This window comes from Xyrauchen texanus, chromosome 45 (genome assembly GCF_025860055.1).
Source record: "Xyrauchen texanus isolate HMW12.3.18 chromosome 45, RBS_HiC_50CHRs, whole genome shotgun sequence".
NCBI lineage: Eukaryota > Metazoa > Chordata > Actinopteri > Cypriniformes > Catostomidae > Xyrauchen > Xyrauchen texanus.
This window is the reverse complement of record NC_068320.1, coordinates 1,345,907-1,358,940: the sequence shown is the minus strand read 5'-3', so window position 1 is coordinate 1,358,940 and position 13,034 is coordinate 1,345,907. Positions and strand designations below refer to the sequence as shown.

The following is a 13,034-nucleotide window of genomic DNA, read 5'->3' as shown; positions in this document are numbered from 1 at the left end:
TCTCTGGTTGAACTGTTGTGAATGTAATGTGTTCTTTATTTCCTCAACCGGTGGTTTTGTGTTACAGGAGCAGATCTTTATGGAGAATGTGGGAGCTGTGAAGCAGCTGTGTAAACTTACAGATAATTTGGAGACTCGTATTCAGGAGCTCGAGGTCTGGAACAGTCGTTTAGCCAAGCTGAAAACTCTGGGCAGCATGCGCTCCAACAGCAGCTCTGCAGCGAAGGGATATGAGCCAGGGTGAGTATCTCTCTCTCTCTCTCTCTCCTCTCTCTCTCTCTCTGTGTGTCACAAAATTATTTACACTCTGTATGCAGTGCTGTCCAACCGAAACCAATGGAAGTACCAGATTTGGATACGCTGAACATTGAACAGTAATGCTAAAATACACAAATGTAATTGGGACATATTCAGTAAAATACAGCAAATTTCATACCAACGTGTTGTAAACTGTCATTGAATATTCTGGTAATCGTAACACTTCCACCGTATTGGCAGTGTTTTTAATGTTTGGCAGTCTAAATGGGACTGATGAAATCTGTGGCATGTTGATTAATTATACATGAATGGGGTGAATTGAGGTCAATTGGGTCATTTGAAACATTTTACCTCAGTTCATCCCGATTAACAAATCCCATAGTGACACCTTTTACAATATTATTTTATAAACCCTTCCCACTTCAAAACTGCTATTTGTTGGTATTCCTCTTTTTAAATTCTACAAATGGAAATGCAAACTAAGTCTCTTGTTACTTTGAGAAAGATCTGGCATGAGTGTTTGCTGCCATGTCTGATACTTCAGTTTGAAATATGATGTCATTTCAAATGTGCCATTCACAGGAAAATCAACAAAAACAACAAAACACCTACAAAACAGCCAAAGCCATCATCTCCACTGCAGTCCAGCACAGTCAGTGAACATCACTAACACTTTCCATTTCTACAAGTCATTTCATGCCGAATGTGACCAGTGAATCTTTCTGTTGCAGAATTCTATCTGTGGGAAATATCACCACTGTCTTCAACACAAAGTATTCCAAGCTAGTGTCATCATGTTAGTAACTACTATGGCTCTCAGGTGAGATTTCACCAGATCAATTAAAAATGGATTTATTTGTTAACATTATTAAATGAATGAAGTATTATGAACTAACAATGAAGAATATTTACAGCATTTATTAATAAGGTTAATTAATACAAATAAAATGGTTACATTTTAAATTTGTTTCAGTAAATGTTCAAATGAACACTAACCAATAATAACAAGTGCTGTAAAAGGGTTATTCATTTGTTAATTCATGTTACCTAATGAAGTTAAATAATGTTATCAAATACACATTTTCTTCAATGCTTTATTTTGCACGTCACTCTTTGAACAGTAAACGTTGAAGAGACATTCTCTCATCATTTACTCACCCTCACGTCATCCCAGATGTGTTTGACTTTCTTCTGCAGAACACACATGAAGAATATCTCGGTCAATAAATGCAAGTGAATGGTGACCAGAACTTTGAAGCTCCAAGAAGCACATAAAGGCAGCATAAAAGTAATCTAGAAGACTCCATTGGTTTATTCCATATCTTCAGAAGTGATATGATAGGTATGTCTGAGAAACAGATCAATAATTTAGTCTTTTTTTTTTTTTAATATAAATCACATTCACATTCTTTGTGCATATCACCACCTACTGGGAAGAAGGAGAATTTATAGTAAAAATGACTTAAATATTTATCTAAAGACATGGAGACCACTGACCACTGGAGTCATATGGATCACTTTTATTCTCCCTTTATGTGCTTTTTGGACCTTCAAAGATCTGGTCAACATTCACTTACAGAGCTGAAATATTCATCTAAAAATCTTCATTTGTGTTCTGCAGAAGAAAGAAAGTCACACACATCTGGGATGACATGAAGGTGAGTAAATAATGACAGGATTTTCATTTTGAGTGAGCTGTCCCTTTAAGTAGCAAAAAGGAGCTCTGAAGAAAGAGTGTGTGTTTGTGTATGTTTGCAATGTGGGATGATTTAGACAAATGCATATCTAAGATAACAAACACAGAACAAAAAACAGTTCTGTTGTAATTATAATAATGATGTACTGTAAACATAAATATAAATGTACACATTGTTTTGCAGTGTCATTTCTATTACTGCCCTCTATATGTTAACAGTACGAGAGGACGTGGACTTCAATAACAGGTATAATGTAACCATCAGATACACAATGAAAAAATTGTTGAGCAATCTGTGATATTAATTGTTTAATGAGTTAGGGTCAGAACATTTGTTTCCTTACTGGTTTTCTCTCCACATACAGTCTGAACAACACCAATGTTAGTCCACTGTACACAACAACAGCTACACTGTCGACAGGTATTGTGTAGCACTTCTCAATACAATATTTATTGTGCACATAAAACTATTGACATGGCAGTATATACTCATGGATTCTGATCATTCTTTAATTGGTGTTTGTTTAGTATTTTGAATTTCATCTCAACGCTTTGCAGGATTCACCACTGCACCTCCTGCTCCCTGGCCTCCAGACATCGATTTCTCCAATGTCTTTTATTCAGATGACATATACTGCTGTCCTGCAAATGTAGATTGTAATCACAGCACCATACTGACGGACACAAACACCCGCTTTAACTCTCCGTCACCTGTAAACACCAGAGATACAGCTAAAGGTCCAAAATACAGCAGCAGTGTGTTTAAATCTGAAAATATACTTTGATCAAAAACACATTCTGTTGTTGTCTTCATCTAAAGTCATTTTCATTCATTCTCTTCAGTGAAATGGCTGGATAAACTGCCAGAGAAAATGATCAATTCTTCTGATTGTAAGTTAAAGACTGATTGATGGCCTGTTCATACTGATTATGTGAACTATATTAATGAAAGTTCTGTCAGTGTTAGATCTAACTCTTGGTTCATGTGTTCTTCACAGGGACAAACACAAGTATACAGTCCATCCTCATCACACAAAACCAGCAGGTTATAGACCAGCAATACTGTCAGAGAGAGAACTGTGGGTAGGTATTTCACGGCAAGCATCTTCAATTAAGCAATGTAACAGAGTTGTTCTGAACATCAGCGGCCATCAGATTACAGGAACGAAACTGTTAACATACTCTAATATTCAACAGGAAGTTCATTCAACATTTTAATGCCAGAAACATAGTTGACGCAGGTACTCAGGCAACACACTGAAATTGTGCTGTCCCTTTACATTTATTTAATATGTTTTTTTCAGTTACTGTGGCATTAACAATCCACAGTACTCAACAGGGCATTAGAGTCAACCTCAGATGTGGGCACCATTAAGCAAGATACTCTTCAAACTGTTGCTCCACCATAGTTAACCTGAAAGAGAAAACTGACCAGACAAGAAGACCCTGCTCCTGGAGGGCCACTGTCCTGCAGAGTTTAGCTCCAACCCTAATCAGACAAACATGAGGAAAGTAATCATGGTCTCCAGGATTACTTGATCAAATGAAGGGAAGGTGTGTTTGAATAGGGTTGGAGCTAAACTCTGCATGACAGTGGCCCTCCAGGAGCAGGGTTCCCCACCCCGGTTTACACTAATGCTTAATATAGCACAACTTATGGCAACATAAGTGGTATTAGGGAGGCCAGCAGGGGGCGCTCACCCTGTGGTCTGTGTGGGTCCTAATGCCCCAGTATAGTGACTGGGACACGATACTGTAAAAAGGCACTGTCTTTCAGATGAGACGTTAAACCGAGGTCCTGACTCTCTGTGACCATTAAAAAAAATCTAATTCCCCCCATTTGCCCTTCACTATCATGGCCTCCTATTAATCCCCATCCACTAATTGGCTGTATCACTCCACTCTCTGGCGTGTGCTGAGTGTACTGGCGCACTATGGCTGCCGTCGTATCATCCAGGTGGATGCTGCACAATTATGGTGGTTGAGGAGAACCCCCTGTTCCCTATCAAAAAGCTACATTTTGATGCTGCGCTGATTTAGCCCTTTGGGAACGTCTTTAGGAGTGACCAGCTCTGAATATGTGTGCAACACATTGAAATTGAGTAGAATTTATAGCCTCTGCCGGTGACATCATCAGGATGCGCCGGTACAGGGGCTATAAATAGATGCGCCACAGGTGCATCATCAGATCTTTTGTCTTCAGATCACACTGTGTGTGTTGTGCTTTTTGACCTGTCAGAACTTTCTACTTTCCTCTGTTAGAAGTTAGAATTTGTTAGGCAGTGCACAGAAACCTTTCTCTTTTCTAAAAACATAAAAGAAGAATGACCGATAAACAAGGCAAGCCAGGCTTCAATTGTACTGGCCACGCAAACAAGAGACCCCCATGCGCTCCAAACTGGAGGACAGATTTCTGTCTGGTGGCAAAGGGAAGGGAACGCCTCATCAGTCCCTTCCTTTCTTTGATGACCTCCGTGACAAGCTCTCTCATTCATGGAGGAAACCTTATACTTCCCCGTGTCTTCGTGCCCTCGACGTCGACATATTCCACTATCATGGGTGCTGAGGCACGGGTATATTCAGTGATGCCGCCGGTAGAAGAGACACTTGCGGGTTATCTCTAGCCTGGCTTGGCATCATCACTAAAGAGACCCACTCTCCCCACAAAACCGTGCAGGACCACCTCTATGCTTTTGGGGAAGGCTTATCAGGCAGCAGGTCAGGCTGGTGCTGCCCTGCACAATATGGCAGTGTTACAGGCGTACCAGGCTGACCTGTTGAAGGACCTGAGTGTGGGCACCACGGTCGACGAAGAGGCTTTCTCAGAGCTTCGTTGAGCCATGGATCGGTCTCTCTATGCGACCAAACAGATGGCTTGTGCCATTGGCCAGTCTATGGCTGCTTTGGTCAGCACGGAGAGACACTTATGGCTCAACCTGTCGGGTATCATGGACAAGAACAAAGTTTTCCTCCTCGATGCCCCAGTTTCACCTTCTGGCTTATTTGGTACACTATGAACACAGTTATCACCAGATTCCAGGAAGCGAAGAGTCATGAGGAGGCCTGTGGGCAATTCCTTCCACACCACACTCAGGGAGAGGGGCCATCGGCCACCCAGCCCCACCCCGGTCCTTCTAGAAGGGAGGCTCAAAAACAAAGCATGGCGAATCGTGCTCCCCCTCGTAGAGACTGGGGGCCGGTTCGTCGCCCTCAGCAGCCCCCAAAGCAGGACCTCAGGGGAGTCATCTCAAAGAAGAGAAAACCCTGACAATTTTGCGCCCAGCCTTGTGGGGGTAGCCCCCCCGGGTCAGGGCATGTGAAACATCCACCTGTACCTTCCCGATACCCCCACGAAACCTCTCCATTCCCAGGGTTAGGGGAATGGAGAGAGCAAAATGTTGGGTGTTCCATTGCTTCCTGCCATAGTCCAGGACACAGAATACTCGACATCCCCTCAACAGGAAGTGTCAAAATTGATTCCCATCTCAGAGAACCTGGAAGCGTGGAAGCTACTGCCAGGTGTTTCTATGTGGTTTCTAAGAACAGTAGAAAAAGGCTACAGAATTCAATTCACTTGGTCTCCACTACCGTGAAACTGGAACAAGCATGTCTACTGTGGAAAGAACTGCAAAATCTCTTGGTCAAAGGGGCCATAGAACATGTTCCGCTTCCAGAGATAGAGTCAGGTTATTACAGCAGATACTTCCTGGTTCCATGAAGGGTGGGGGTTGCGTTCGATTTTAGACCTTCAAAGCTTGAATCGCTCAATCAGGGCATTCAAGTTCAAGATGCAAACCGTCAAGACAGTCGTGTCTCAAATCCAACATCACGATTGGTTGGTCACGATCGATCTCATGGACGCATACTTTCATATAGAAATTCTGCCACAACACAGGAAGTTCCTGAGGTTTGCTTTTGATATTGGGTTCTTCCATTCGGCCAAGCTCTATCACCCCGCACATTCACGAAGTGCATGAATGCAGCACTGGCTCCTTTGGGACTCCGGGGCATCCGCATTCTGAATTATATAGACGACTGGCTGATACTAGCACAGTCACAAGAACTGGCATTTCAGCACAGGGATATCATCTTAGCTCATCTGGTTTCTCTGGGTCTGAGACTCAATGTCAAAAAATGCGTTCTCTCTCCCACTCTGAAATTACCTACTGTATCTGGGGGTTGTATGGAATTCGATCATGATACAGGCACAATTGTCTCCCGGTTGAATCGTGTCCATTCAGGACACCCTGAGCAAAGTCAGGCTAGGCCAAGGTTGCACTGTTTGTCAGTATCAACGAATACTAGGTCTCATGGCATCTGCGTCCTCGGTGATCCCTTTGGGCCTTCTGCACATGAGACCATTTCAGTTGTGCCTCAAAGCTAGGGGATTTCATCCAAGGGCCAGTCCTCTAAGGCAGATAAGGGTTACGTGCCATGCACTTCGTACCCTTTCTATGTGATTCAGACCCCGGTTCCTCATTTTGGGTCCCACTCTAGGTGCATCTTGCCGTCGCAAGTTGCTAACAACAGACGCCTCCCTGACGGGCTGGTGAGCAGTCTTAAGTGTTCGTCCAGCTCAAGAGGAATGGGAGGGTTATCAGCTCGATTGGCACATCAACTGCCTCGAGTTGATGGCTGTATTTCTGGCTCTGAAATACTTCCTCCAGTATTTGAGAGGCTTCCATGTCAGGGTGGACAACACAGCAGTAGTCTCTTACATAAAAAATCAAGGAGGTCTACGTTCACGCCAGCTGAACAGACTGGCACGGCAGATTCTCCTTTGGGCCCAGGGCAAGCTCCTCTCAATCAGAGCAGTTTATATCCCTGGATGCCTGAATGTAGGAGCAGATTTACTATCCAGACAGAAAATACCGATGGGGGAGTGGAACAAATCTGGTTGAGATTTTACAGAGCAGAAGTTGACCTCTTCGCCTCCCAACAGATAGTGCAATGTCCCCTCTACTTCTCTCTGAGTCACCCAGCCCCCCTGGGTCTGGACGCGATGGCACACACATGGCCCAGAATGCACCTGTATGCGGTTACTCTGGCCAAGGCTCCCGGGAGCAGAGAAACCAGAGTTCGCCAGCAAGGGTCTCTTACTGATAGAGCTGCGTTGGTCGAACAGGGTATGGTTCTATGGAGATCATGTCTCTCCTTGACGGCTCACCTTGGGCGATTCCGGACAGGAGGGACTTTCTGTCTCAGGCGAAGGGGACAATATTTCATCCCCGGCCCGAGCTGTGGAACCTTCATGTTTGGCCCCTGAAGGGTACCAACTTTGGCCAGAGGTGTCCCTCTGCAACATTTTTGTTATGCGGCAGGCTGGTCCTCTCCTCATACATTCATAAGATTCTATAGTTTGAATGTTCATGCCACTCCAGGCTCTTATGACCTTGAGACTACATCACAAGCTCATGTCTGAGACCTCTCGCACTCTTGTGAGCACAACTACACAACCGTAAGGGGTCTGGACATCCACAGTGCTAAATCAGCGCAGCATCAAAGTGTAGCTTTAAACAGTGAACATCTCTGGTTACTTAACTGTAACCCCTGTTCACTGATAAAAGCGCTTTGAGTGTAGTGTCAGAAAAGCGCTATATAAATGTAACATTCATTCATAACATATTTGAGTTGTGTTATGAATTGCAGTCTGACACATTTTGGAATGCAATAATGTACAAAGTTGTGTAGGTAGAAGCCTTTGCGTTCACTTACTTGCATAGAGTGTGTTGTGCATCTACAGACATGGTAACATTGACTTCTGCACAGCAAAAATCCTGCGTGAAATACAGTCAAACTTCCAGTGGGGGAGAAATTTTGCATGGGGTTCAAGTTTGGTGAATTCTGACATGAATTAGCAGTGTTGATCAAAAGAGGAAGTTGCTTGTTTTGGCAGTGACCTCTGTGTGGTCAGTGTTTTGTGTATAGCTGTGTTGAATAATCACAATGGACAAGGTTATCATTTATGCAGCTGGTTTCTTTTTAACTTTCACTTATAATTGAAGTTCAGCATAAAAAAAGAGGCTACTAGGCAAGTAGTTTTAGCAGGTTTCACACTCGCTTCACATCCGTCCATGTCTTCTGTGCCCAGGGACTTTCACTGTTCAAAGGTAAATGTGGCCGTGCCTTAACACAGACGTCTGGAACCTTTTACCTGTCAAACATCGTATTCACATTAATTTATGTGTGATTCATCTCTAATGTCATAGTTTAAAGATTTTATCAGGTAGCATTTTGAATCTCTGTTTGCTTATGAATTATGTTGTCCACATCAAGTGTTGCTAACCCAGAACCAGTTGTGTTTTGGACGACGGTTTGCTGGTGTCCCCACCAGGCTGCTAAACTAGCTTAACCGGCAAGACCCTCTTGGTCAACTAGCTGCACTAGCTCGTTTTACTGGTGAACTATGAGCTATATTCATCAGCTAGACCCTCATGTAAATCCATTAAAGGTTACATGTCAAGTGGAATGGAGGTTTTTGGCCTACAGCACTTAAGTCATCAATGAATGCTGTTTATTAATGAATGAACGGTATATGACTGAGTGATGTAAATATGAAGTATATGTGTTTGTGTTTTGTAGGAAGGGAAACTACAGCTACCACATTCCCCTCAGTAAACACACCCCACCAAATATGCCTGTAACCCTTCAAATGAAGTGAGTCACATGTTTTATACAGGATGACACCCTGCTAACCTCAGTACTGTTAATATTACACACAATCTAGATTATTCTTCACTGAACTCTAGGTCAGTTCTTTTTGACTGATCATGTCTTCTGCCACCGACCCATCATTTTGCCGGACTGCTCTTTTGTTCTTATTTAATTGAATTGAGTCATTCTACATTAAGCTAATGAACAATGTGACGTTACTAAAGTGAGACAGACACAGACACACTTAACATTAATTAATTAAGTGTCATGAGTTGATTAATTCAGTGTTAAAGGTGCACTTGGTAACTTTTGTCTTTGTGTCATCTTGGACTTACAGTAACACCTCGTGATGTGGATGCAGCATCATTTAAAATCAATAGTTTTCAGTTTCAGATGCCTTTAAAGTAATCATGACTGACTGTTAATATTTCTACAATCAATGAGTGAAATAACAGGACGTTATTTAGATTAAGTGAGTAGTATTCAGCTGGTCATGTGATTCTAACATGTGCGGATCCTCTCCATGTAGAATAAAACAGCTTTTATAAGATTACTGATATGACTGGAGTCTTCATTTTAATGTGATGCTCATGATTTCATACATGTACAAAAAGACGGTTCACATCTTTAGGAGTAAAACCTTTTAAATGAGGGAAAAAATGACTGCACCTTTCAAAAAGCAGATTTTTGTGAGTTATCAGCACATCGTGTGCATGTAAATGAGCTCATTGAATGTGTGTTTTCAGCACAACAGAGCTGCTGGTCGTTCATTTGTGTTCATATGATGAGAGAGAGCAGTGCTCTTCAGTACTCGATTACAACGGCCCACAGTCACACACTGCACTCAACACACAGGTACTGCACAATTATTACACTCATCAAGGATTACAAACAGAACATTTCATGTGACTTTTACTTGTTGTAGAATATTCAAACTTAAAGGAATGTTTCAGGTTCCATACAAGTTGAGGTCAATTGACTGCTTTTGTGGAATAACGTTGATTACCACAAAAAAGTATTTCAACTCGTCCGTCATGCTTTATAAAATAGGCATGCTGCTACAAATTCTTAATCATGTGAAACACATCCGTGATGAACGTTTTGCACTGTAAATAATTGACATGCAAAGATGATGCATTAGATTGAATGTTATGAAAATTAAAGGTTATTGGTTGCATTGCTTTTTTCCAAAGGGCTACATACACATGTGGACACTAGCGGTGGCAAATCACTATCATGCCTCTTACAACTTCCGTTCTTCAGTCGCTGTGAGTTCTTACTTGCTTCTTTGATAATCTGTAAAGGTCTTTATTTAAAGGCTTTAGTCAGGGTACTGTAGCCATCATACACACAGTCCAACCGCCTGATGCACACTGCACAAACAACAGGAAAGCACTTAAAGTCTGATCTGAAGGTGAACATGTTTAATATGATGTGAACAGAAACAAGACCGAGTCATGCATGTGGCTGTCGATCTTCTAGCTAATGAAACACTGAAAATACACGTGACTGCACTTCCCTGTTAGTGTCATCTTAAACGTCTACTTTGACCTGAATGTAAACAGACTTTAGGCATTACTTTGTTGATGGTGTGATTAGCCTTTTAACTATTAGTAGGAAACTCATGTGCTTCTCTCACGCAGGGTTTGGCTGATTGTGACACTGATCCCAACTATGCCGAGGTTTTTTTTACTGACTACCACTTCCAGTTCTACCGCCACTGTGACTGATCAACATCACTGGAAACTACTGTCAAAGCAGCATCCAGACATCTATTAAACATACAGCTAAACAAAATGTACAGAACAGAAGTCATTTAGTCAGTGAGTTTGTATTGTTGGTGGAAAAAGCATTTTTTCTTTTAAAGATGTTTGATAGTAGTTTATGCTTGTGTGCATGGTGTATTGAAATCAAAAGGAAACATTTTCAATACCTCATGAAGTGGCTTAATAAGTGCAGACATATTTACTATTGAAACAGAAAGTTACGACGTGCCATGTTGAAGGGATCGTACCTTGTGTTTTTAAATGGCCAGTAGGCTTTAGGTTACGTCACCCTTACAAAAAATCTAAACTAGCAGCAAATTTGCCTCTCGTTATTTTCATATGCAAATGTTTGCCAGTTTGCAGCGCTTCGCCAGTAGTGGTGAACCTCCGGAAAACCTTTGGCACCCATGGGCAACTTGCGGCAAAGCTCATTTGCATGTGAAAATGATTCATTAATTCATTATTTAATTACAAAGCAAAGAGTAGGGTAGGACTTCAAATAGAATTTCAAGAGAGTTTCAATGTTTAAACAGAAAAGTGATTGTTGTAACTAGACATGCAGGTAATCTATCAGAAAATCTAGTACTCTGATGAGACATGAAATGTGCTCAATTCAATACAGGTACACTGTCTATATATGTTAACCTGTGTGCAATGATGGAATGTTATTTTTGCTTGGCTAAACAATTATTAAACTACAGAAACATTACTGTCAACTATGTTTAGATGTTTGAACATCACTGCAAGACGTATGATTGTTTAAAAATGTTAATTCTTTTGTAGCTGAAAGTGGATATCATCTTTGAAGTTACTGTGGTTTTTCATGTTAGAAAAGTTTCTTTTTGTAAATATTTACATGAATAGAGTTAACCTTAAATTCACATTACATATTCGCTATATATCCAACTACAATAAAGGCATATTTCTTCAGCGAACTGTCACATTGTTTACTTACTGTCATTAAAGATAAAGATTGTATCATGGGCCCTCTGATAGGATTGTGAGGTTAAGATTTTGTTAGTTAATTTGACACGTTGATGCAGCATCTATAGTCTTAAATGTACATATAATGTCCAAACAAATATTAAATCAGCTTCAAATGCAATGACAGACTGTTCTTAGTTCTAATCAGTAAATAGTACATGTAATATTCAGTATTTCAGTGGGACCAGGAAACAACCAATACAAGTTAGACACCAAGGAAACCATCTGAGTTCTGTATATAACTTTGGTTTGCTGAATTAGAAAACAAAATGCAGCATCGCTAGCTGACACTAAGGAAAACCTGTCAGGTGTGACGATTACTGAAGCCTGTATAGAATCACGGCAATTTATTGGTAGATTGCGCTCAAGTAGCCTCGAGCATGCTCTTCGCAGTGCTTATAAACAGAGCCCAGGGGCATTTTGTTAGATGTTCTACTGCAGGAAGAAGAAAACGTACCTGGTAGCAAGAAACCCAGTAGTGTGTTTCCTTATTCTGGGAACCAGGATTATATACACTGGCAGCCAAAAGTTTGGAATAATGTACAGATTTTGTTGTTTCGGAAGGAAATTTTAATTCACTTTAATTCACCAAAGTGGTATTCAACTGATCACAAAGTATAGTCAGGACATTACTGATGTAAAAAACAGCACATCATTATTTGAAAAAAGTCATTTTTGATCAAATCTACACAGGCCCCTGTCACGACTGGCTCGTTACAAGCCGCAACATAAAAAGGGAGTCTGACAACAGGTCTTAGTAAATTCAAAAGAGAATTGTTTTATTGTCAGTAAGCATAAACCACCACAACCGTGGATGGTAACATGGGTCTAGGGTTTAACAAAGGGAAAACATAGCATTAGCAAATAATATAACTATATCAAAACTTTACGCTACACAGTAAGAAAAGCATGAGGATAAATCGAAGAGGTCTCACTGGGCCAGCCACTCCTAAGACATGGAGCTATCCCAATGAGCCCTTGAGCAAATAACACACAGCATTTTATATCTCTACTAATGATCAATTAGTATGGGGAGAACCAATTAAATCACACGACTCAGGGACGTCACACCTCCCACTCCAAAAGGAGGTTCCCCTGGAGAACCGACAAAAAAAAAAAATCATTGTACACATACAAACCTACGGTTAAACATTGCGAATGTTATTGTACATCGATACTTATCTCTTTGCATTCCACTCCATTTCGCTCCCAGAATCCTGGGCCCTAGGACATCAGAGAGGGGAAAGGAGAGAAGAGAAGAGAAGAGAGAACAAACCAAAAAAAGACGCCCACCACTAATGGGTCTTCTTATATCCGTGAGAGAGCATCAGCGATGATGTTATCTCTGCCACGGATGTGTTTAATATCCAAGTGAAAAGGTTGTAAGATAAGGCTCCATCTCATTATTCTTTGGTTTTTACCATGCATCCGATCCAGGAAAGTCAAAGGATTATGGTCAGTGTACACAGTAATGGGACCATAAAGTGAACTCAAGTATACTTCAAAATGTTGAACGGCTAAAACAAGAGCTAAAGCCTCTTTTTCTACCGTTGAATATACTTGTTGGTGTCGATTGAATTTCTTTGAAAAGTAACTGACCGGATGCTCAATGTCGTTGGAGTCTTTTTGTAACAGAACAGCGCCAGCACCATAAGCACTAAGCGTCAACCGCAAGC

At 41.3% G+C, this 13,034-nt stretch overlaps 1 protein-coding gene across 1 annotated transcript in view; it reads left to right on the top strand.

Annotated features, from left to right (window-relative positions):
• LOC127637276 (myelin regulatory factor-like protein) overlaps positions 1 to 11,301 on the top strand; it is a 41,931-nt gene extending 30,630 nt beyond the window's left edge. Inside the window, exons 15-26 of the mRNA XM_052118237.1 lie at positions 68 to 240; positions 841 to 910; positions 990 to 1,078; positions 2,139 to 2,201; positions 2,320 to 2,375; positions 2,513 to 2,692; positions 2,798 to 2,845; positions 2,953 to 3,037; positions 8,537 to 8,611; positions 9,355 to 9,463; positions 9,802 to 9,876; positions 10,252 to 11,301. Coding sequence (XP_051974197.1) covers positions 68 to 240; positions 841 to 910; positions 990 to 1,078; positions 2,139 to 2,201; positions 2,320 to 2,375; positions 2,513 to 2,692; positions 2,798 to 2,845; positions 2,953 to 3,037; positions 8,537 to 8,611; positions 9,355 to 9,463; positions 9,802 to 9,876; positions 10,252 to 10,338 — 1,110 coding nt within the window. The 3' untranslated portion in view covers positions 10,339 to 11,301. The remainder of the gene's footprint in view (positions 1 to 67; positions 241 to 840; positions 911 to 989; positions 1,079 to 2,138; positions 2,202 to 2,319; positions 2,376 to 2,512; positions 2,693 to 2,797; positions 2,846 to 2,952; positions 3,038 to 8,536; positions 8,612 to 9,354; positions 9,464 to 9,801; positions 9,877 to 10,251) is intronic.
• Positions 11,302 to 13,034: the final 1,733 nt, after the last annotated feature.